Consider the following 23,871-nt stretch of genomic DNA (forward strand, 5'->3'; position numbering starts at 1 on the left):
ACGCTTTTATCCAAAGCGATTTACAAGTTCTGTACGACAAGTCACCAGGAAGGGTACAACTCTATCAGCTGAGTAACAATGTTCATCAAAGTGTTGATTGCCACAGTGTAGCTTAGTATAGGACAAGTGCATGACAGTAAGGTTAGTTACTAGGGTTAGATTTTTGTTTTGTTTTATTTATTTCACTCTCTCTCTCTCTCTCTCTCTCTCTCTCTCTCTCTCTCTCTCTCTCTCTCTCTCTCTCTCTCTCTCCCTCTCTCTCTGTGTGTGTTGCCTACTGCCTCACTCACTAGGCAGCACAATATTCCCTTCTACTGACCAGAGGGAGTTACTGCAGCCAGAACTGTTTCTAAACTCAGAGGATGTGTGCACGCCCATATTTGTGTGCATTTGTGTGTTGTTGTGTCTATGAACATGCGAGACAGAAAAAGAGATTGACACACTAAATGATAGGTGGAGGGAGACAGACAGACAGGATTAAATGACACCATCTGGCCACCAAGCTCCTCCAGCCAACACACAAAGCATCCCGGTGGAACATAGCAGTGACAGGCCTCTCCACTCCCCTACAATTAGAAGTCACAAAACGAAAAGGCTTTGTGCTCCACCCATTGTATTGTTATCGCTGACTGGAACCGGCATTCCAGAATTCATTCATAAGGGAGGATTTATGATGGTAGAGTCCATCCACTTAATGGAACATGCCAACATTATGGGAAATGAGCTCACAGACATTTCCAGAGTCAGACAAGATGATACATACCAATTTCCTCTCTGTGCAGTCAGTAGAAAGCTATCCGGCTGCAAGCCTAGCTTAGCACAAATTAATGGAAGTGGATACAGACCACTAGCACAAAATGGCAACCAATGTAATAAAAAAAGTCAACCAACGAACAAGATTCTTGTACCGGATCTCCTCTCTGGTAAACAAGAATATGCTGAAGACTCTAACAGGAGCACTCATTCAATGGTACTACGACTATGCCTGCACCTCGTGGTACCAAAGCCCCTCAAAGGCACTAAAAACAAGATTACAAACATCACAAAACAAACTGGTCAGACTACTGCTTAACCTCACTCCTAAAACGCGCCTCACTCCTAAAACCCACCTCACCCCTGCCCACTTTGACAACCTAGGATGGCTTAGAGTAGACGACAGAGTACAGCAACTTGCAATGGGCCTGGTCTACAAGATACACTACACCACTAAGGTACCCATGTACATGTCAAAATACTTCAAAAAGGTCAGTGAATACCACGACCACAACACCAGAACGAGCTCCACAAATCATGTTAAACCCAGATTCGGCTCAAACAAGGGACTAAACACGTGTTGCAATTATGCCACATCAATGTGGAACACCCTACCCACAGCTATAAAGGAATGTGAATCACTACCCACCTTCAAAACCGCTCTCAAAGAGCACCTACGGGAGGCTGCAATTCGAAACTGGCCCCTGTAAATGTCCAAACCCAACCCCCTCCAATGTACAGTTTCCCCCCCTCCCCACCCCACCTCCTCCAATGTACAGTTTCTTCCCCCTCAAATGTATATACTCTCAAATGTATATAATGTATATACTCTCTTTTTAGAAACTGTCTATTAATCAAAGTTTCCAACGCCAGGGTCTATATGACAGGCGTTGTACTCTTAAACAGTACTGTATATTTGTAGATCTGGTATGTCATAAATATCTGGATGTAACAGTACTGTCTATCTGTATTTCATGTATGTCATATATGTTATGATGAATTGAAAATGGGGGACCCTGGTGTAAACAAGACGAAAGTCTTTCTCTAGTCTGCATCCCCTTAACAATTGTGTGTATTGAACTGCACTGTATTGTACCCATTCTGCAATCTGTTAATAACATTTTCAATCAATCAATCAATCAATCAATCAGCTTAGCTGTTGGCCAAAAACACCCCTCCCAGAGTTTTAAGCTACCATTCCTTTGTTCTAAGCTAGGCTAGCTTGCAACTGGAAAGCTTTCTACTGAACAGAGAGGAAATTATCTTCTTGTCTGACTCTAGAGAAGATGGTGAGTTTATTTCCCATAATGTTGGCGTGTTCCTTTAAAGCTGAGTCAACTTCACTTTAAAGGAATACTTTGAAATTTTGAAGTTTAGTTGGTTGTTGGTCTCATAGATATCTATAGAACACTAGATAGCTTAAGGCGGAGTCACCAGCGTCACTGAACCGCCGCCATCTTGCTCCAGTTAGCCTTGAGTGAGAGTGAGTGAGCTGCACAGACAAAAATACTCATAACTCGCTGAAATATTGACGGATTTACAAACGGGTTGGTTTGCTATAAACATCAAAGATGTAGTTATGATACTGCATACTTATAAAAAAAAAGTTTTAAAGATTTTTTTTTTACAAACCGCTTGAATCATAGCCACGTTAATAATGCTTGTAATAAACAAAACCGTTTGTAAATCCGTCAATATTTCAGCGAGTTATGAGTATTTTTGTCTGTGCAGCTCACTCACTCTCACTCAAGGCTAACTGGAGCAAGATGGCGGCGGTTCAGTGACGTCGCTCTCCATTGGCCGGCAGCGTGGGCAAGCTATCTAGTGTTCTATAGATATCTATGGTTGGTCTTCACCAGACACATGACATAATTGATTGATTGAAAACTTTATTAACAGATTGCAGATTGGGTACAATACAGTACGGCTCAATACACACAATTGTTATTTTTATTTTATTTTTTTATTATCTTTTTTCCCCCTCCTTCTTTTTCCGATTTTTCTCCCATCCCACCCTTCCTGGTTGTTGCGCACTTTCCCCTACTGTTGGTCCGAGAGACCGGAGACTGTCACATGCTTTCCTCTGACGCATGTGCAGCCAGCCGGCAGGCCAGCCTGGCCGCGCAGATTCTCACCGGGAGAGTGTAACGTGTGGGAGGCCGCACTACCTCTCTCCAGATCCTACCCTCGCTGAGCAGGCGCCCCAACCGAACTGTAGGGGTCGCTGTCCACAACGCCCAGGACCCACCCGCCAGCTTTCCCACCCTCTAATACTGCCAATTGTATTAGTGTGAACGGCCAGCCAAGCTGGTGACAACGCCGGGAGCTGGATTCGAACACGCGAATACACACAATTGTTAAGGGGATGCAGACCAGAGAAAGACTTTCGTCTTGTTTACATCAGGGTCCCCCATTTTCAATTCATAATGACATTTATGACATACACAACATACATATATCATGAAATTTATGACATACACAGGTATACAGTACTGTTACATTTGTGACATACAAGATATGCAAATATACAGTACTGTTAAATAGAGATCCTAACAGAAAATATATACATACGAGGGGGAGGAAACTGTACATTAGGGGGGGGGTGGGTGGGTGGGAGGGGGACATTTATGGGGGCAAGTTTCAAATTGCAGCCTCCCGTAGGTGCTCTTTGAGAGCGGTTTTGAAGGTGGGTATGGATTCACATTTTCTTTACGACTGTGGGTAGGGCGTTCCACATTGATGTGGCATAATTGTGAAACGTGTTTAGGTTTCTACATCTGTCCTAGTTTCCCTATAATTAAATGTTGCTATGTCCCATATTTCTCCTGATGGCCTCTAATAATGCTAACAATGAAGGACAAAGTGTCTGGTGAAGACCAACAACCAACAAAAATTCTAAATGTCAAAATATCCCTTTAACTCCTATTGATGACAATTCAATTGCTGTGTTCTGGACAAATGAAGTTCCTACAAAGTTCTATGGCCAATTTCTATTTCTGTCCCGGCATCTGATTTGGTAAGAGTAGGGTGAAATCGCCCCAAGATGCGGATTTCTGGTCCATTTTGCAATTCCTCCCACTAATGGCTTTAGATTATGGTTACATAGAAAGTGATCCGTCATCTACATTTAAGAGTAAATCCAGCCAGGAGTGTGTCTCTTGAGGCTCCTGTGATGCTTGTTCCAAATAGCAGTGAGTCTTGGGCTTTGGCTGATGTGTGCTGTGTTATTAATCAACTGGTAAACAGCTTATTCACCCCGAGCCCGCCTCTCTCCCTCCATCACAAGACCGCTGTCAGCAGACCGTGCTGCCTGCCGGGCCTCATGTCTCCCATTAGGCCCTGATGGGTAATGCAGTTACACTATCTCTCGCCCTGACTGACTCTCTCTCTGACCCGCTGACTCACAGAGTGTTTCTCTCTTCCATCTCTGACTTACTGACTCTCACTCCCATCTATCACTCACTGACTCTCACTCCCATCTCTCACTCGCTGACTCTCGCCTCCATCTCTGACTTGCTGACTCTCTCTCTGACTTTCTCATGCTCTCCTGCTTTCTTTGTCTTTTTTTGTTGCTTGTTGCTTTGCTTTTGTTTTCTCTTTCTATCTGATTCTCTCTTGCTTTCTCTCTCTTTCACACACACACACACACACACACACACACACACACACACACACACACACACACACACACACACACACACACACACACATATAAACCATATAAACTCTGAACTCTGACTCCATTGCCTACACCCTAGGCACCCTCTGTTGCCTGTACTCAATTTATACCTACCAAATGCTTTCACTGTCTACCCATATACTCTGTATGATAGCATGTACAACAGTGTTGTATATACCGCATTTACATTTATATTTTTATATTTACCGCATATATATATATATATTTATCTGAATATATCTGCATATAACCCCCCCTTGCACTATATAGTATTGTATATTAGTACACTGCATAGTATATTGTATATTATATGGTAACTCAGTTACGTCTATTCTGCATCGAACATTGTACATATGTCTATACTGAACACTGTGACCTCATTTTTTTTACTTCTAATTTACATGCTATGCTATGCTATTTTATTTCATACTTATCTTGTCTTGCACAGTCTCTGAAGCGTAACAGTAAGAAGCATTTTGTATAAAAGTATTCTGTACTTCTGTATGACAACTATTAAAGAAACTTGAATATACTTGCTTGTACACCTGCATATAACCCATAGCTCTGTATGATAGCATGTACAATAATGCTGTATATACCATATATATACCACCACACACACACACACACACACACACACACACACACACACACACACACCTATGAGCCTATCCACTTTATTGTATTATAAAAGTGGGTCTGTCACAATTCAAACCTTGATGATTGCTCAGTCAATGAGGCAGTAGGGATAATGAAGATCTTTTTGACATGTGGGTTCCAAGTCATTCTTGCCTTGATACTAAATTAGGGCATAATCCCCCCCCCCCCCATAAACGTTGGTAGTTATTTTCTGCCCATTCACCACTGTGACTGGCTTTCATCTGGAAATGTTCTTAAACCCCACATGAACTGAAGAAATTCACCACATCTGACTAAAATGCCACGCTGACATGTCAATTGTTTTCTGAGAAGTTTTGCCACTGTGATAAAATAATAGTATTTGAGGAAGAATTGCTCTTCTTCTTTTTTTAAACACTGTATTATGGATAACATAGGAATGAATGAATGAATGAATGAATGAATGAATGAATGAATGAATGAATGAATGAATGGGAGGTTTGGCGTGTGGATATCATGGAAAAAGTGGGAGCTAGCATGGAGGGGGGTGGTTCTGGGATGCTGGAACTAGCTGTTGAACCTTCCCGAGGTGTCATGGTCCTAACTTGACGAAACACCAGTGCAGGGAGGTGTCCATTTGATAATCCTGGTGATATTCTGGTTCTCGCTGCCTATCTATGTACACATTGTGGTAGGCCCGGTAGCGCCCGGTAGGGTATGTAGCATTGGCATTGTCAATATCTCAAGCTCTCATTCTAACCATTTCCTCCTGCACCCACACTCCTTACCCTAAACCGCGTTCATATCCTACACCCCTTACCCTAAACCGGCTTCGTATCCTAATCCCTACCCCTACACCCCTTACCCTAAACCGGGTTCATATCCTACCCCCCCCCTCCCCAACACACATAAATATATGTAGCATAGATGTTTGGTAAGGGGATTGCGTTTCTTCATTGAGCGCTTATCCTTATCATTAGGGCACAAGTATCTTGTGTTTTATTATAAACGAAATAGAGCAACTTTTCAGCGAAAAAAAAACTAAACCCTTTCAGGAAAATAAATGCACATCAAATGTTCGCACGGCATTTTAGTCAGATGTGATGACTGGCATGGGGTTGTATTCAGATACAATGGAAGCCTATGGCAGTGGCGAATCAGCGTAAAATAACCTCTGAATGTTTTCAGTAACGGTAAAAGCAACTGCAGCACTATATCAAATAAATTAGTAATAATTGGTCCCAACTCATTTGTTTACTATTTCAGTTAGTTAGTTTGACTGACAGGTAGACTGCATCTACAGAGTACAGTGCCATCGGTGCTGCAGCCAATTGGCTGTTGTATGTAGTATGTAGTATGTTGTATGTAGGTCACGCTGACATTCAATGAAGTGTTGAACACCCTACTTGCCATAATAAATTGCAAACATTTAAATAGTAATTTTTTTGCCTTTCGACTAAACTCAAAACATCACTGGTTTATTTGCGATTAAAAGAGGTAGAGCAGTCGTCTGGTAATCAGAAGGTTCCCGGTTAGATTCCGGCCCCCCCGGGCAGCATGTCGATTGTCGAAGTATCCTTGAGCAAGACACTTAACCCCTAACTGCTCCCGATGAGCAGGTTGGCACCTTGGACAGTTGCCTCCGCGATGAATGTACAGTATGAGTGAATGGGTGAATATGAGGCATAAGTTGTTAAGCACTTTGGATAAAAGCGCTCTATAAATGCAGTCCATTTACCAAAAGCAAAACATTTTGTAATGCAATTGCCCATCTCGCATATCCTCTGTGTATCACTCTAGTCTAGATTAATTCCATGGCACACATCTTAGGATAGATTTGGCTTGTGACTTTATTGTCCAAACACATCAAATCTCCTGTCCAGGTTTGTAATTTAAAGGGGCACTTCACCAAAAAAAAACAATGCTGATTTATTTTGCACATTTTTGCTCAGTTTTGCACACATTTATTTAGTTTGACAGTTATTGAGAGTAAATTAGGTTAAATGGCCACCAGTGATGTCATCGGGGACATTGAATTCTTGTGTTGTGATAATTACAGCACCATGAAATTATGTAGATGAAAGAGTAGCTTGTCTTACAGGGACTGCTACCTTATATATACACCTATTTTATTTCATTTTAAATGTTTAAATGTTGAGCGATTTGCAGTGTCAAATTTCCCACGGGATAATAAAAGTATTTCTATTCTATTCTATTCATTGGTGGCCATATTCAAACTAATTTACTCTCGATAACTTTTAAACTAAATGAATGTGGATATGTGTGAGATTATGTGCAGAATAAATCAGCATTGTTTTTTGGTGAAGTACCCCTTTAAGCTTGATTGTTCACTTCAAATATAAATTACACAAATTTCCTGAGGGCTGTCAGCTGCACATAGTTACTGGCAAAATGAAATTAAGACTTTTCAGGGAGGAGGTACTGGCACAGCGTAACATCCCTATTTGTCCAACTCAGGCTTGACTAAAACAGAGGGAGAAAAATACTCTCAAGAAAGACAGGGAACGAGAGAAAGTTATTGAGTAGGAGGTGAATTGAAGACAAGGCCGACAATACCAATTGCATTTGAGAAGTTATTGCATTATCAGCCCAAGAAGAGAAGCTATAGGACGTCAAAGACAACAGGTTGGACTTCAAAGAAACAGGGAAGGAGAAGGATACTGTAAGAGAAATAACATTTGTAGACGAGTGGGAGACGTGTCCTCGTCATCTGGGTTGTAGTTATCATCTGGGGTGTAGTTAGTTGAAGGAGAGAGGCGTAAAGGACTGAGGCAGAGTCAACCAGAGGACTTACTGCGAACATCATGTTGCTGCGTTCACAGCTTCTCCTTGTATTCCTGTGTTCTCTCCCTTTGGCAGGTATGTGGGGGAAAAAGAGAGAATTTGACTAATACTCTGTTTGATGGCTACATCGTTCAAAACCCCTGAAAATCTAACACATTGACAGGATGATTTGATCAACAAACCGAATGGTCTGAATGAGCTCCTGTTCTCTGCGACAAGCGCTCCACAATTGTTTCTATCTCTCTGTCCATCATCCCTACTTCCCCTCGTCTTTAGGGTCAATAGCACTGATGAAATGTGGTGTGCGTTTGGAAAACTACAACTTAAAAGTCAGTTGATTGAGTATTTTAATTAAAATCTCCTGAACTTGCTTTTCCTCACTTGAAAGATCCTCTTTGTAAGGTAATGCTCTCCTGCGGTTTGGTTGATAGTGTTCCCCGTTTCCTCAGTATTAAGGTTAATAATTCATGTTTTTTTTGTGCCTTTGCACTGTTTAATTAAAATCACTTGGAAGATATTGTTTTTCTGTGGTTTGGTTGATAGCATTATTGTTTCCTCCATATTACATGACTTGATGTGTTCTTTGTTTGTTTTTTCCACATTTCCTCAGCTGGTCTGCACTGTTATACATGTGTATTCCCTGCCATCTCTCCCATGGACTGCCTTCAGTTCCCACAGGAGTGTCCAGCCGGCCAGCGCTGTCTTGCCAGCACAGCGGTGGGGACACGAGGTAAGAGCCAAGAGAGAGAGAGGGAGAGAGAGGGGGGGAGAGCGAGAGGGAGATAGAGAGAGGGGGATAGAGTGAGAGGGGGAGGGAGAGAGAAGGAGGGAGAGAGAGGAAGGTAGAGAGAGGAAGGTAGAGAGAGAGAGAGAGAGAGAGAGAGAGAGAGAGGGAAAGAGATATAAGGAGAGAGAGAGAGAGAGAGGGGGGGGGATAGAGAGAGGGGGGAGAGAGAGAGTGAGGGAGAGAGAGGGAGGTAGAGAGAGAGAGAGAGAGAGAGAGGGAAAGAGATATAAGGAGAGAGAGAGAGAGAGGGAGGGGAGAGAGAGAGAGGGAGGGGAGAGAGAGAGAGGGGGGGGGGGAGAGGGAGGGAGAGAGAGATAGAGAGGGAGGTAGAGAGAGAGGGAAAGAGATATAAGGAGAGAGAGAGAGAGAGAGAGAGAGAGAGAGAGAGAGAGAGAGAGAGAGAGAGAGAGAGAGAGAGAGAGAGGGGGGGGGAGTGTCCATGAATGTTTCTTTATATGGGCACATTTTGTTGTGAGTTCAAGCTGTTTCACAGAGTGAGAGTGACAAACCAATACAGCCAGGGCATCATAAGCAAGCCCAATGTGTAGGAGTGGCAAATGTATGGTATCTGATGGTATCTATGATATGAGTGTAAGAGCTCTTCATGTGCTCTCAGTTGTACCCGCTGAGACCCTCCTATAGGTTCCAGCCGTGTACATACTAGCACATGAGACAATGGAATGAATAGAAATGACAGCAGCATTCTCTCACCAAGCAGGTCGTAAGCTCACTAATGCCAGTAAAATGTTGTCTAAATATAGCCAAATAGCTCTACGGGTGGGGCAGAACTATCCTCGTGCCTCGTCTGATGCTTACGAGGAGACAAAACACTGTAGAAACACCACACACTTCCTCCTAAGTGAGGTGTCTCAGTGGTGCCACACACTTTAGAGGGCGAAAAGCCACTTCTCTGTATATGCCAATCACTTAGCTTTTCATAGGTGTTATAATAGACCAACAGGAGCCAAGTCAAGATGTGACACATGATTAAATACGACTTCACTAAATGGGCCATACTTCATGACGCCTGTGGACCAGTTCACCCTATCACATGACAAATGGACTGTGTTTACATCTCAGCTGAATGACACCAATGATGTTGAAGATGACAATATTATACATATTATATATAAAAATTAAATGTACCCCCCCCCCCCGACGTGTTAGAATTTGTATGTCATTCTTTTTAAAACACAATAAATAAAAAGGGAAAAAATAAAACATGCCTGCATCACAACAAATATCTCGCATCTTCCTCCTCGCAGGTGCGCTGCGCCTGACCCTATATGAGAAGAGCTGTGCCGCCGCCACCCAGTGTGGGCTGAGCGGACAGAAGCATGCCGCGGGACTCAGCTTCAACTACAGTAACGTGTGCTGCGACACAGACCTGTGTAACGGGGCGGTGTCCGCTGCTGCCCTCAGCTGGGAGGCAGTAGAACTCTGCCTGCTGCCTGTACTCTATTTTCTAGTGTTCTGAAGCACCAGGCTGAAACAAAATGAAGTATGTTTCAGTATGTACACTAGAAAACAGAGAATATCTATAATATACACGTGAACTGTAGATACAGGCATGTATAGATGGTTTAAATTGGAATTGTGTTGCTAGGGAACAGCTTGGACCCATGTCTACTTCCTGTCAGCTATTGTTATTACCAAACTAAACCCACATTTACTTCCTGTTCTAGTTCAAGGAAACTATAAAAGGAAGGGTCATTAGGTCAGAATACCAGCGTTCTATGCTGTGCTTGGTGCCAGTTCTATTGTAGCCTGTATTAAATTTCAAAATATACCAGCTATCTGAGGAAATATAAATCAACCAATATCAAATGTCAGCTAGTTGACAAGGCAACACATTGCTGATGATTCTGACATCCGAGGTAATAACCTGTTTAAATGACAGGTCATAAATGAGGAGATGGCTGATCCCATTCAAGTCAATGTCGGCCGAATTGAAAACGTCCACACTTGGCACCAATGTGCGTTCACACAGTGACGTGATGGCCCTTCCTTCTTTTATAGTTTCCTTGAACTAGAACAGGAAGTAAACGTGGGTCCATTTTGAATGTTTATGTTGTCAGGTTGAATGGTCTGTACACAAACAGACATATGCATAAACAACATATCATGAGGTTTCAGGTTCTTTATTATCTTTATAGAGAATCAGACAGTGGTGAATTAGCAACATATCATCTTTATATTTAAAAGTAACTATGACCAGTCTATGACCACATTAATGATCATTGTATATGTTGATAAAATGCTCTAACATTAACCACTACATGCTACTTTTCAGGTTAAAGTCCAAAACCATGCTATGGTGCTACATTTGAAAGATATGACTAAATAGATGTGTAGTGAGTGTATTTTAAAAAGAAGAAATACAATAAACGTTAGCACTTTTGTAACTATTGCAAATTTGTTTTATGCCTGTGATGTCATGTTTTATATGCCGTCTCCTCGGCCAGGACTCGGAAGCAATGTTTGACTCAATCCGTTAATGTTAATGTTAAGTTAAATGACTAGTGATCAATAAAGAAAACGCTATTGTCATTTGTGGTTTTATTAAGATGTTTTCTTTATTGAAATGATTAAGAAAAGAGTGTCTTTTACAGGAACGTTTCAAAGTACAAAAATAGAAGACCTTTCTGCCGTGTTCATTAGTCAGATCGTGGTCAAACGTTGATCTAATCCAATTGCATCGGTTCAATGTCCACAATATTCTCTAGGTCCTGTGAACTGTGCATCTGCAATTAGCTAAATGGACGATGGCTGAAGAAAGGCTAGAATGTGTGGAGGGGAAGGAAGAAGTAGTGAAAAGCTGTGAGATAAAGAGAGGAAAGGTTAAGAGAGAGTAAATAAAAACAATATTTTCGGGAACGGTGATAATGACAAAAATAAAGGTTCCCTGAAACAATTTATTTACTCTTACAGTAAAGAGTGAGATAAGAATAACAAAAAAAAAGACAACACTAGAACACATCAGCATTGAAATTATACAGACTTGGTCCCTTTAAACGTACAGTACAGCCATAACGTTATAGTAGCACTATAGGCGTGCAGCCCTGTAAAAGTCGGTCCATTGTTTAAGATTTCAATGAAATGTACAACAATACAGTTTTCAGTCAAGTAAAACACATGTTTTTTGATCGACAAATTCATTAAATCCATGCAGGAGTTCTTATGTTCTTCTATGATTACAATACAATACAGGAAAATACAGGACATACTCACTTTAGGTTCCTAATACAATGAAAGAGACATAATGCAAGATTGTCCGATTCAATTGTGTTAAATTGCACTTAGGTTAGAATTGTTCTTATAGAACTTTACCCGGATCTGATTTAAAACACTATGATTCCATAAAGCAAATTCCATATATCTCACTACAAAAATGCTTGCATTACTATAAATCAAGGCATGATAAATACAACCTCTAAAATGGAATTAAAAACAAACTACCGGTAGTGCCTTGCAGTTACACAAATCCTCTATTACAAAAAGCTATGTGTTGGATGCACATGACCTGTTTCCAGTTCTTCCCAGATAGACTGAATTTCAAGTCAAGGCGCATTTAAGGGGCATCTTGCTACTTGTAGGCCTATGTTTGGGGCGACAGTAGAGCAGTCGTCTGGTAATCCGGAGGTTCCCGGTTCGATTCCCGCTCCTCCCGGGCAGCGTCTCGAAGTGTCCTTGAGCAAGACACTTAAACCCTAATTGCTCCTGATGTGCATGTTGGCACCTTGCATGGTTACCTCTGCCATCAGTATGTGAATGGGTCAAATGTGAGGAACAAAATGTAAAGCACTTTGGATAAAAGCGCTATATAAATGCAGCTATTTACCGTTTACCATTTTATGTTCAAAACTGGAATGTACAGAATGGCTGAGATATAATAGAGGAAGTCCTCATGGCAACACTCTGTTCATGGCAAACTCTCAATTTGTATAAGGAGTTCCCTTAGATTACAATTAACCATACAATTACTTTTTTGTATACTGTTTTCTGTCGAAGCACCATGCTACATTTCTTTTCAGCTGAAGGAGTGTGTGACAGAACTAGGGCTGACCCCTATTAATCGATTAGTCGACTAATCGGTCGAAAGGAGCCATAGTCGACTGGCCAACCTAGCCCCGTTTAGACGGAAACGCTAGCAGGTGAATCCGCAAAAATATTTTTTCGGATGTGCCTTTCGTTTATACGGAAACGGCGTTTTTACGGGGTGAAACCGTAAAAAAGTGAGACCACCTTCCAGGGTGGAATTCCTAGAAACGCTAAACCTTTGCGCTCTCATCTAAACTGTCAAACCGCATAAAACGATGACGAAAGGGTTGTCAAGGCTCTTGTCGCGTGTACTGCTTACATCACAGGCATGCGCCAGTAGCCTAGAAGCGTAAATAAAGCATGTCTGATTCTATCCATGGCGATCACCTGAAGGCTACATTGGCAGTACTTTTAAATACACAAGAATCTGTCCTGCGGCGTGACTGGACCCACTGTCTGTGAGTGACTCTGCTTTGGTCCAATCACATTCCTCACCCACAGTCTGCGAATCAGAGGCAGAGTAGGGCGGGTCTTCACAGCACGTCATGTGACATATGCGCCAATCGTGTGACAGCGGGGCTCCGTTGTCTCGAGTTGTTACAGCCTCGTCTGCACGGAGAATTCCATCCCAAAACGCTCGTCTAAACGCAAAATTAAAAGTGAAACCGTAAGACGACTTTTGCTATTTCTGTTCAGACTCTCTCCGTCTAAACGTAGCCTTAGTCGAATATAATAAAAAAAGAAAAGAAAAAAAATATAAATATTTTTTTATTTTTTTTTATCATTCTTTCCAAAAGAAAATAGGCCTAGAAGCGTGGCTAACGCTAATGGCACGCATACCAGAGGCTAACTGCCTACGAAAACAGGCACAGAGGCACTGAAAGAGGATTTCACCCATCTAATGAACACACTAGACTAGACAAATATCAAGATGTATCCATCAGTGGACCAATTGCATGCTTTTGCAGAGGACAAGAAGCCTTCAGTCGACTCCTTCAGACATTCATTTTTTTTAGGTTGGGGACAGCCCTAGACAGAACAGGCCGTGTGCCTCCGGGCTATTGGAGGAGGCAAGGCGGGTGCCGTCAGTCTCCGCAAAAAAAGAGCAACAGTTGCTTCACTACATCATCTAAAAGAAACCACCAATAAGCTTACAATTTGAATCCTTAAATTGTATAATACAATTATTTTTAAATAAAACATCCTTCACATAGAATAGGCAAAGCGAGTGAATCGCTGGCCCAGAGAGTCTCGGTGAGGATCATAACAAGTTTGATCATGTGAACTAATTCCATCACTGCCACTGCTCAAGGAGAACAGAAAGAGGAAGCAGCAGCCTATTGAAATCATTTCCTGTCTCTGTAACTGTTCTCAGCTACGCCTCCCAGCAGTGTGTCCCCAGTCTATGGGCCAAAGAACAGCCTTTCCCTTCCTCCCAGAGTCTGAGCCCATTAAATTATTTAGATGCAAGAGGCCCTGTTCCCTTCTACAGTGTAATATCTGTATATATTCTGTCCTCAATGTGACACATCTGTGTAATCACAGACACACCTCAAAAAGAGACTTGGCAGTTGAGCTGGTATTGGAATGCATGTCTGTCATAAGCTAACGATGCATTGTTCTAATGGGGCGAGTGACAGTGAATAACGAATGTGCATATATGTGAGGCTCGTGGATACTAGTGAAAGTTGAATCCAGCAGGTAGCTGCATATATATGCAATGGGTTATGATACAAGTACAAAAAAATGTAATAAAAAAAAGATATGGCATTTGTCATAAAAAAAGGGAACAATGGTTTGCCTCTGCTAAACTCAGGACCAACTGAGTCTGAAAAAGACAATGAAATGTTTCCAACTTTACAGATTATATCTGCTGGTGATGAAATTCTGTACACAAGCAAGGCTGTAGTTTTTACGTGTCTGTGTGTACGTGTACATGCAAGGTGTGCTCACATGTATACAGTGTGTGTGTGTGTGTCTTTGTGTATTGTTCTGCTGTTGTGTGCTCCTCCGCCTCCTACTTGAGAACTTTAGCCACCGAGGAGTAGGCGATGTGGATCTCCATGTCCACCGGACAGGTGGAGGAGAACTCCTCGCGGCCATACGCAGCGTCCAGGTACCTCCACATGTTGGCCAGGGAGCGAGGGATACTGAAGTCACGGTACTTCAGACACACCACCTGACACAGGGAAGAAGGGAGGTAGAGAGAGAGAGACGGAGGGAGAGAGGGATGGGGGGGTCAGAAAGGAAAGGTGGGATGGAGGAAGGAAGGAAGGGAGACAAAGTGGGAAGGACCGAGAAGGAGAGGAAGAGGGAATACGGAAAGTAGAGAAAGAGAGACAGACAGGAAATTGTGAGTAGAATATAATAGAAGTGGCTAGAGCAGGACATAGACATAGAGCTCAGCGTGTCGGCCCACACTCCTCTGTTTGTTTGTGATAAAATGGAGCATAGACTCGTGCTTAATCTACAGTGATCCACCCAAGACCGCATGCTGAGCTACACAGAGGGGGTGGATGGGTTTAAAACAAAAGATTACCTTCACAATATGGAGCTTAGGCAGCAGGTTGCAGTCAGCGAGTGTAAGCTCTTGGCCGTCCAGGAAGGGGCGGGAGGAGGAAGCCACGTCATCAGCACTATTCTCGTCGATCTCGTCAGGAAGCGGGGAGCCGAGGTAGTCGTCCAGCTTCTTCAAGGCCTTCAGCAGGCCTTTCTCTAGGTCTGAACACACACAGAAACAAACTATTAAACTGGATCGCTACTATGATAGAGCCTCACACAGCAGAATACACTAAATACTGCCTTTATTGATTCTTCAAAGTGGATAACAAAAACGTGTTTGAGTCCTGTGCTGTTCCGTCAAAGCACTTGAGGCTGAGTGACTAAATACACAGAGAAGCGGGCGACCTGTTTGCCAAGTGGCAGACAAGCCAAGGGCATAATGTTACAGTATTAACACAAACGGTCCCTACTAGTTCTCTGGCCCATTAGCGGGACACCAGCGGGAGATCTTGCATTGTTGTCTGTATGATGGGTACCAGTTTAACTCGCCCCAGTTGGTCCACAGTGACAGAACAGAGCCTATATTGAACGAGTTGCCTCGAAGTCTCTCGCTGGGACACATTTTAATTACAAATGCAGAACCTGGGAACTAGTACCGCTTCTAATTCACATGATAATAATAATAGTAATAATAATAATAATAATAATAATAATAATAATAATAATAATAATAATAATAATAATAATAATAATAATAATAATAATAATAATAATAATAATAATACACTTTATTTGTATAGCACCTTTCATACAAGAATTGCAGCATTAAGTGCTTCACAGCAGCAAAAAAGACAGGCATACAAAATTGGCATAAAATGAGCACAGAATTTACAAAAAAGTGCAGACACAAAATAAGTATAAAATAGACAGCAGTGAAACAGACCACAAAAAAAGTCCAGGCAAGGCACAGAACATCAAATCACATAGTCCTTCATATTAGGATCTAACATCCCAATAGGGAGGTGTAGTGGTTACGTCATTGCTGTTTCCGGCCTGTTCACCTCATGAAATTGCAACGCATTTCCCCATTGCCCATTTCTAAATCGTCTCGTTTAAAACAAATAAAGCATGAACATTTGCATGGTGTACCTTTCTGTGCATATTCATCCACAATCTATAGCTCAACATGAACATATTCGCAATTAATCATCAAATAATTACGTCTAATTTTATTTTAACCAAAAATGCTTAAACAATAATGTTAGTGATAGAAGGGAACTGTCCAATGTTCATGAGGCAGAATTGTTACAATAGCCGATAATCCATTTTCCCAATGATGAATCCCTATACGGGTGGACCTCGCGGGCGGTCCAAAGTGATGTCAGACTACACCTCCCTATAGGCCTCTTTGTTTACGGTTTGATTATCACTGATACACATCTGTAGCTTTAGTGATTTATGATCACAGGGACTTTGACCCACAGGGACTTTGACCCACAGGGACTTTAACCCACAGGGACTTTGACCCACAGGGACTTTAACCCACTAGTAATTTTTACCTGAAAATGACTCTCTATTATTGCATAAACAAAAATCCCTATGTACTGTTTTGACACCAAGATGATCCGAAAGGCATCAGAGATCTCATTCCAGCACTTTCACTATTCAGACTTATTTGCAACATTTGTAACACAGACTCAGATGAGTACAGGCCCAGAGACGTCACTGAAAATCCACAACGGGTTTGGTCTGACTCACTGTCGTTGAGCTGGGGGTTGGAGTTCTTGACGTAGGCGGAGAACTTGGAGAACACATCCATGCCTGCTGTATTAGACTCAGGGTTGCGAGCAGCCAGACGGGGGTACCTGGGAAGGAGGTATACTGATCATCATATGCTGATCTATGCATGTTCGTGCTAGAAATTACAAGGGCTGTCCCCGACTAAGGATTTGTATAGTTGACTTTGATTTGCCAAAAAATAAAAAGAAAGATTATTAAAAAATAAAGCATAAATACTTTTTTTTCATTCCATTTGGGCTGTGGGGGTGCTTAATGTCTGAAGGAGTCGACTGAAGGCTTCTTGTCCTCTGCGAAAGCATGCAATTGGTCCACTGATGGATACATCTTGATATTTGTCTAGTCTAGTGTGTTCATTAGACAGGTGAAATCCTCTTTCAGTGCCTCTGTGCCTGTTTTCTTAGGCAGTTAGCCTCTCTGGTATGCGTGCCATTAGCGTTAGCCACGCTTCTAGGCCTCTTTGCTTTTGGAAAGAATGATATATATTTATTTTTTGCATTAGACTAAGAGGTTGGCAGTCGACTACGGCTCCTTTTCGATCGATTAATTGACTATTCGACTAATCGGTGTCAGCCCTAGAAATTACATTGTTAAATTTGAGCAACGATACCGTAATTATGTGGTTACTGCATGCATGTTGTTGTTGTTGTTACTGTGTACATATAAATAGACTGCATATATATGATAGGTGCCTTAACAGACACATTCTTTGCAATGGCTGCTAATACTTAAAAGGATAGTACTAAAACATTTCTTACTTACCAATGATGTTGTTGATTGGCAAGAGTCCTTTCTCAGTGCAATCCATGCTGTTCCTCATACTAGCTCCAGTTAGTTAGCCTCATACCAGTAACCACTGTGAAGTCAATGGGGACAAGCTCCTGTCTGTACAAGCTGACTGAAGCTCACTGAAATGTACGCCACAGTGGATACAAAGTAGATTTCAGGGAGTTTCATGCAGACAGGAGTTGTCCCCCGTGAGTTTGCATTGGTTTATAGCTGACTAGCCAGAGCTAGTATGAGGAACAGCATGGATTGTGCTGAGAAAGGATTCTACCGATCTACATCATCACTGGAAAGACATAGGTCTATTGTTATTTTTTTTTAATCAGAACTATCCCTATAATGCACACACTATCTCATGCTCCTTCTATATTCAGTATATATATGAATCTAAAATACTATCTGAACATAAATAAGTATTTCTGATTGTAATAACAAGAAAACGGTTTAAACCTGTGCAGCTCAGAGCAAGAAGACATGTGTCTCACAAGCATGTTTGGTCCATCAGGTGGATGGAGTCATGATGTCAGAGACAGGTGGAGTACAGAATCAGAGTGGTACAGTGACAAAGTGATGGAGTGACAGACAGATGGAGAGGTGGAGTGATAGAATGCTAGAGTGGTGGACTCAAGAGTGATACATTGACATAGTGATAGAATGGTAGGGTGGTGGACTCAAGAGTGATAAAGTGATATAATCATAGTGATAACATGATAGTGATAGAATGATGGGAGTGCTAAAGTGATTACTTTGGAGGGCAAAGGTTCTCCTCCAGAAACTCTTCGATCTTGTTGGTGTCAGTTTTCACCTCTGACCCGTAGATCAGGAAGGGAGGCTGAGCACCAGGGGCTAGGTCTTTCAGGATGTCTGGTTTCCTGCAGAGAGAGAGCGAGAGAGTGAGAGAGCGAGAGGAAAGATAACGTAATTCTTAGGTTTTGAGGTTGGTTAAAGTTAAGGTAAGTGATATGTAACAACTTTTCAGGTGAAAATGATGATGAGTTATAGATTTGTAGCTAGATCAAAAAGTGACAATTCCCATGGAAACGTCCCTCTGGGCTATGGGATTCTAGACACTACCGCTTTGCATCCCTCTAAGTAGAAATCTTACTCAACCGAACACACAAAATGCCACAAGTGAAAGCAACCTATTGGGTTCAACAATTCCAAAATGGAATTATTTTTTGTTTAATTATCTTTTTCCCCCTTCTTTTTCAGTTTTTCTCCCCTCCCAATGTTAGTCGTTATGCCAATTCCCAATCCCCTTCCTGGTCGTTGCGCACTCTACCCCCTACCGTCGGTCTGGGAGGGCGGAGACTATCACATGCTTCCTCCGACACATGTGTACCCAGCCCACCACTTCTTTTCACCTGGCAGCGTGGACTCTCACTGAGAGAGTGTAACGTGTGGAAGGTCACACTACCTCTCTTAGATCCTTCCCTCGCTGTGCAGGCGCCCCGACTGAACTGTAGGAGTCGCTGTCCACAATGACCCAGACCCACCCACCGGCTTCCCTCCCGCTGACTCTGCCAATCGAGCCAGTATGACGGCCGGCCAAGCCGGAAGCAATGCTGACAGCTGGATTCGATACCAGTGTCTCTTGCGTTGGTGACGAGCGCCTTGTGCCACCCAGCCGCTCCAAAATGGAATTCTGTCAAACAGTTTGAAAAAAAAAAAAAAAAAAAAACACTCATGCGCAAAACAGTGAGTGGACGTTTTCTCTTGCCATAAAAATATGGAAGATGTGTGAACAGCAAGATTAGTGAAAAAAAGTCAATAACAGTTCATACCTCTTCATATCCACGGTGGTGACGTCAAAGGTGACCCCTTTCAGCCACAGCACCATGAAGAGACGCTGGGAAAAGGGACAGTTGCCAATGCTCTGGCCATCGCTGCCTGCCTACAAGAGGTGTGCACGTAAATTAAGCATGCTAAATCACAACTAATTACTCAACATATACTAATTCTATGACATTAATATAATTATCTACCCCACATTGAGAATTAAAACACTGAGCACACTCCATCCCTGGGCAATAGCCTTACTAGCACATTAATCTAATTGTTTGGGTGATACAGAGCTAATAGAGGCAGCCTTATTTTCCTACATTTAAACACAGGATGTAGGTTTCTGAGGTACACACTGTATGAGTTTATACAACTCATATTTCATGTTTTCATAGGTTATACTGTAGAGTATCTCCCTGTGGGTCTTAGTCATGGACTGGTTATAGGGCAGGAAAACCCCTCAACCCCATTTTGCCCAACACCCATTTACACACGTTTCATCAAATAGGCCAACTATGGTTATTTTACAGCAGAAGATTAGTTTCAGGTGTTTAGTGAAAAATGGCTTGGGATTGGGAAAAGTAGACCGTAAATCAGCATTTTGAGAAGTTACAACAGCATCTTTCATAGGCTCTATGAGAGCAAAAGAAGGGGTGGGGTGGGTAAGCTCACGTGTTCACACAGTGGAATCATTGTGGAAACGTCTGTAGGACTATGAAGAAAAAAGTGTCATATTGTTTATTTTAATTTAGACCATGCTTTCCCCTCACGGACAACGCCTCTAGGATAGCCTGCTTAGCCAATTTACTAAATATAGATTAAAGTCGCCTGTATAGGCTACACATAATTTGATTAGTCTTAGTTTTAATAAACCACGAGTCAGCAAAGGCTGACAGTGGACTTATTGGCACACATATTAATTGATAACATGAAAGTAAACATGTAGGCTACAATATGTGATGCCCTCAAGTTTTAAGTTTTGTTTTATTTATTTGTATATTATAGTACATGTACATGTCATTACAGTTAAATGCTTGGTTCTGTTCTGTATGAGTTCCCTGAGAATGTGCTTCATACAGGAAAACGGTCAAAAGAATAAAGTCCAAACACTATACAAAATATACAATATACCAAATAAAATACAACCTAAAGTACAAAATGAGGTACAAAATGCAAACACTGAGGAACTAAATGCAAACCTTTTAAAATGCAAAACAAGGTATGGAGGTATGCCCTCAAACAAGGACAGTCACCGATATGTTATCAGAAAAACACGCAACAAGCATCCTCCTCGGCGGTTATTACGTGGTCTACAAAACAATAGACATCCAGTTAATTGGATTAATACTGTAACACATCATCGTCGTCATTGTAGGTCACTGGAGGATATGGAGTGTGCGTGTGTCATTCAATCGCTTACCTTCACAAAAAGTTCAACTTTAGGTTTCTCCTCAGTCATCTCGGCTGCTGTTGTACGACGAGATATTATAAGCTATAAGCAAGATACATACAGGTGATGAGCAAGAGTTTGGATTGAAAGTGCAGTCATGCAATGTGTTACTTACATTTTCGGTTATAACAATCTGGGCAGAATCGCAACGCATGAAGCAGCAGTACAGTAGTAGACTGGCCTAATTAATCTTTTACCGCTACTATGTCACAACAAATAAAAATAACACAACTACATTTACAGTCTACGTAAACGCCAACGTTAAAAAGCACCATAACACAATGAAGTCACGCAAACCTTGATTTAAAGTTGGTAATATCGGAGTAATACACAACTGTATCCGTTGGCTACATAAAGTCTCGAAACTTGCCGTTGACGCCTAGTTGGTTTCCCCTCCCTCTCTCGGCTAGTCATTCCTCCATTTCCTGATGGTGGTGATGGTCGATGGTCTTTGTGCAAAGCATGTATTATGATCAATGGTGTTCGGAAATAAGCCTTTTTCTGAGAAGAAAGACGCCCGATTGAAAGAATGAGAGCGATGTGGGGCTTGTGCGAAGCTGCATTGTATCTTTATTTTTGCTCATTGCTTTTCCAAAAGACAAACGTCAATTAAGTTTCTAAATTTGTGTGGAGTCAGAAAGTGTTTGGGCCCACATATCTTCAACGGGATTCTGAAAATAAGTAGGTTGAGAGGTGCTATGATGACACTGGGTGGTGCACCCATCTGTCAGTAATAAGCTTATGTAACAGCTAACAGTCAAGGCCACTATTCATGTAGCCCAGGGATTGCCTGTGTGTAAAATATTGGGGCCCCCAGTAATGTAGGCTTATTCAGAAATACAAAACATCCTGAAATATGACATGACATGAATTATGATTAGGACTCATGTATAAATATAAGTTAGATAGAGTTATCCACTATCTGGCTAAAGCAGGCCAGATTTTAGACCATGTTCCAGAATTGCAGATCCACTTGTTGATTGAGAGGAAGAATCAGGTTTGATTGATTGAATTGATTGATTGATTGATTGATTGAAAACTTTATTAACAGATTGCAGAATGTGTACAATACAGTACAGCTCAATACACACAATTGTTAAGGGGATGCAGACCAGAGAAAGACTTTCGTCTTGTTCACATCAGGGTCCCCCATTTTCAATTCATCAGGACATATGACATTGACATACATGACATACAGATAGACAGTAGGCCTACTGCTACATCTATACATTTATGACATACCAGATTTGCAAATACAGTACTGTTTGTGATACAAAAATAGTCCAGAAAAGGGAGTATATACATTTGACGTAAAAACTGTACATTGGGGGGGGGTTGGGGGGGGGAAACACTACAACTGTACAAGCAAAACTGTACATTGGAATATTGACAACCATACTAGGTAATTTACTGTACCTTGGAGGGGGTTGGGGGGGGGGGGGGACTGTACACTGTACTGGTGAGCAACACCGGCGCCCCCCAAGGAACTGTGCTGTCACCCTTCCTCTTCACCCTCTACACCTCAGACTTCTGCCGCAACTCAAGCGGGTGCCACCTGCAGAAGTTGGCAAGTTACGACTCCTCCATCGTAAGCTACATCACCGACGATGATGAGGAGGAGTACAGAGCCCTGGTGGAGAGCTTCGTGGGGAGCTTCGTGGAGGTGGAGGTGGTGGACTCATAAGTTCCTTGGGGTACACCTGAACAATAAACTGGACTGGTCGGATAACACAGAGGCCCTCTACAGGAAGGGACAGAGCAGGCTGTTCTTCCTGAGGAGACTCAGGTCCTTCAACGTGTGCAACAGACTGCTGCAGTCATTTTACCAGTCTGTAGTGGCCAGCGTCCTCTTCTATGCTGTGGCATGCTGGGGAGGCTACATCAACTCAAGGGACACCAACAAGCTCAACAAGCTGGTGAGGAAGGCTAGCTCCGTGGTGGGAGTCGAGCTACCTAGACTAGAGGTGATGGCAAAGAGGGGAATGAGAAGGAAGCTGGCTGCCATCATGGAGAACCCCTACCACCCCCTCTACGACGAGCTATCAAGATGAGAAGCTCGTTCAGCCACAGACTCATACCCCCCCGACACTCAACTAACCGCCTCGGACAGTCCTTCATACCAGCGGCCATCAGGCTCCACAACAGTGGGCAGCGACTAGCGGCCTCCAGGCTCCACAACAGGGGGCAGCAACTGCTGCCAGACATTGACCTGGGACTTATAGGAACCCAAGGAGGACAATTTACACTGTCTTAGGCATACTGCACCTTATGTGGATACTGTGATACTGTGAATAATGTATATTTCAGTGGCTACTGTGAATAATGTATACTCAGTAGAATTATAACACTACCTCATGCATACTGCACCTTATGTGACACTGTGAATATTTTTTTTTCAGCTAGTTAGATAGTAAATTATATTTACCTATTTGTTTACACTGCTTGTGTTGTTTTTACTACCTGTACCCCCCCCCCCCCTTCCCCCATGCTGCTATGATGCCTGAATTTCCCCAAGGGGATCAATAAAGGAATATCTTATCTTATCAAACAAGCAAAACTGTACATTGGAATATTGACAAAACCATACTAGGTAAATTACTGTACATTGGAGGGGGTTGGGTTAGGACATTTACAGGGGCCAGTTTCGAATTGCAGACTCCCATAGGTGTTCTTTGAGAGTGATTTTGAAAGCGGGTAGTGATTCACATTCCTTTACAGCTTTAGGTAGGGCGTTCCACATTGATGTGGCATAATTGCGAAACGTGTTTAGTCCCTTGTTTGAGCCAAATCTGGGTTTAACATGATTTTTGGAGCTCCCTCTGGTGTTGTGATCATGGTATTCACTGACCTTTGGGAAGTATTTTGACATGT

General features: G+C 42.2%; 2 protein-coding genes across 3 annotated transcripts; one reads left to right on the forward strand and one right to left on the reverse strand.

Moving 5' to 3' along the window:
* The first annotated feature begins 7,548 nt into the window (after nucleotides 1-7,548).
* LOC311227752 (uncharacterized protein) lies at nucleotides 7,549-11,132 on the forward strand. The gene is made up of 3 exons (XM_084313536.1): nucleotides 7,549-7,930; nucleotides 8,466-8,585; nucleotides 9,908-11,132. Exons 1-3 carry the CDS (start codon nucleotides 7,876-7,878, stop codon nucleotides 10,117-10,119), a joined length of 387 nt encoding a protein of 128 aa, XP_084169662.1. The 5' UTR covers nucleotides 7,549-7,875; the 3' UTR covers nucleotides 10,120-11,132.
* A 70-nt stretch (nucleotides 11,133-11,202) lies between these two features.
* On the reverse strand, nucleotides 11,203-21,424 carry clic1 (chloride intracellular channel 1). Of its 2 annotated transcripts, none has more exons than XM_084312392.1 (7): nucleotides 21,298-21,424; nucleotides 20,971-21,042; nucleotides 19,553-19,662; nucleotides 18,515-18,640; nucleotides 16,944-17,050; nucleotides 15,223-15,404; nucleotides 11,203-14,862 (listed from the first exon to the last, which is right to left on the reverse strand). In XM_084312392.1, exons 2-7 carry the CDS (start codon nucleotides 21,007-21,009, stop codon nucleotides 14,701-14,703), a joined length of 726 nt encoding a protein of 241 aa, XP_084168518.1. In that variant the 5' UTR covers nucleotides 21,010-21,042; nucleotides 21,298-21,424; the 3' UTR covers nucleotides 11,203-14,700. The 2 variants fall into 2 exon arrangements, with proteins under 2 accessions (XP_084168518.1, XP_084168519.1); XM_084312393.1 differs by lacking the exon at nucleotides 21,298-21,424 and adding an exon at nucleotides 21,116-21,163 and having other exon boundaries at nucleotides 20,971-21,017.
* Nucleotides 21,425-23,871: the final 2,447 nt, after the last annotated feature.

This window comes from Notolepis coatsorum (assembly GCF_963971535.1).
Source record: "Notolepis coatsorum genome assembly, chromosome: 4".
In the NCBI taxonomy this organism is placed as follows: Eukaryota; Metazoa; Chordata; class Actinopteri; order Aulopiformes; family Paralepididae; genus Notolepis; species Notolepis coatsorum.

Bases quoted from the DNA above. Each gene is read 5' to 3' on its own strand.
- LOC311227752 (XM_084313536.1), top strand. From the start codon at position 7,876: ATGTTGCTGCGTTCACAGCTTCTCCTTGTATTCCTGTGTTCTCTCCCT. The intron at 7,931-8,465 runs GTATGTGGGGGA...ACATTTCCTCAG, and splicing joins GTGTTCTCTCCCTTTGGCAG to CTGGTCTGCACTGTTATACA. The intron at 8,586-9,907 runs GTAAGAGCCAAG...TCCTCCTCGCAG, and splicing joins CACAGCGGTGGGGACACGAG to GTGCGCTGCGCCTGACCCTA.
- clic1 (XM_084312392.1), bottom strand. From the start codon at position 21,009: ATGACTGAGGAGAAACCTAAAGTTGAACTTTTTGTGAAG. The intron at 18,641-19,552 runs GTATGAACTGTT...CTCTCTCTGCAG, and splicing joins ACCACCGTGGATATGAAGAG to GAAACCAGACATCCTGAAAG. The intron at 17,051-18,514 runs GTAATCACTTTA...CCTCCTTCCCAG, and splicing joins GAGAACCTTTGCCCTCCAAA to GTACCCCCGTCTGGCTGCTC.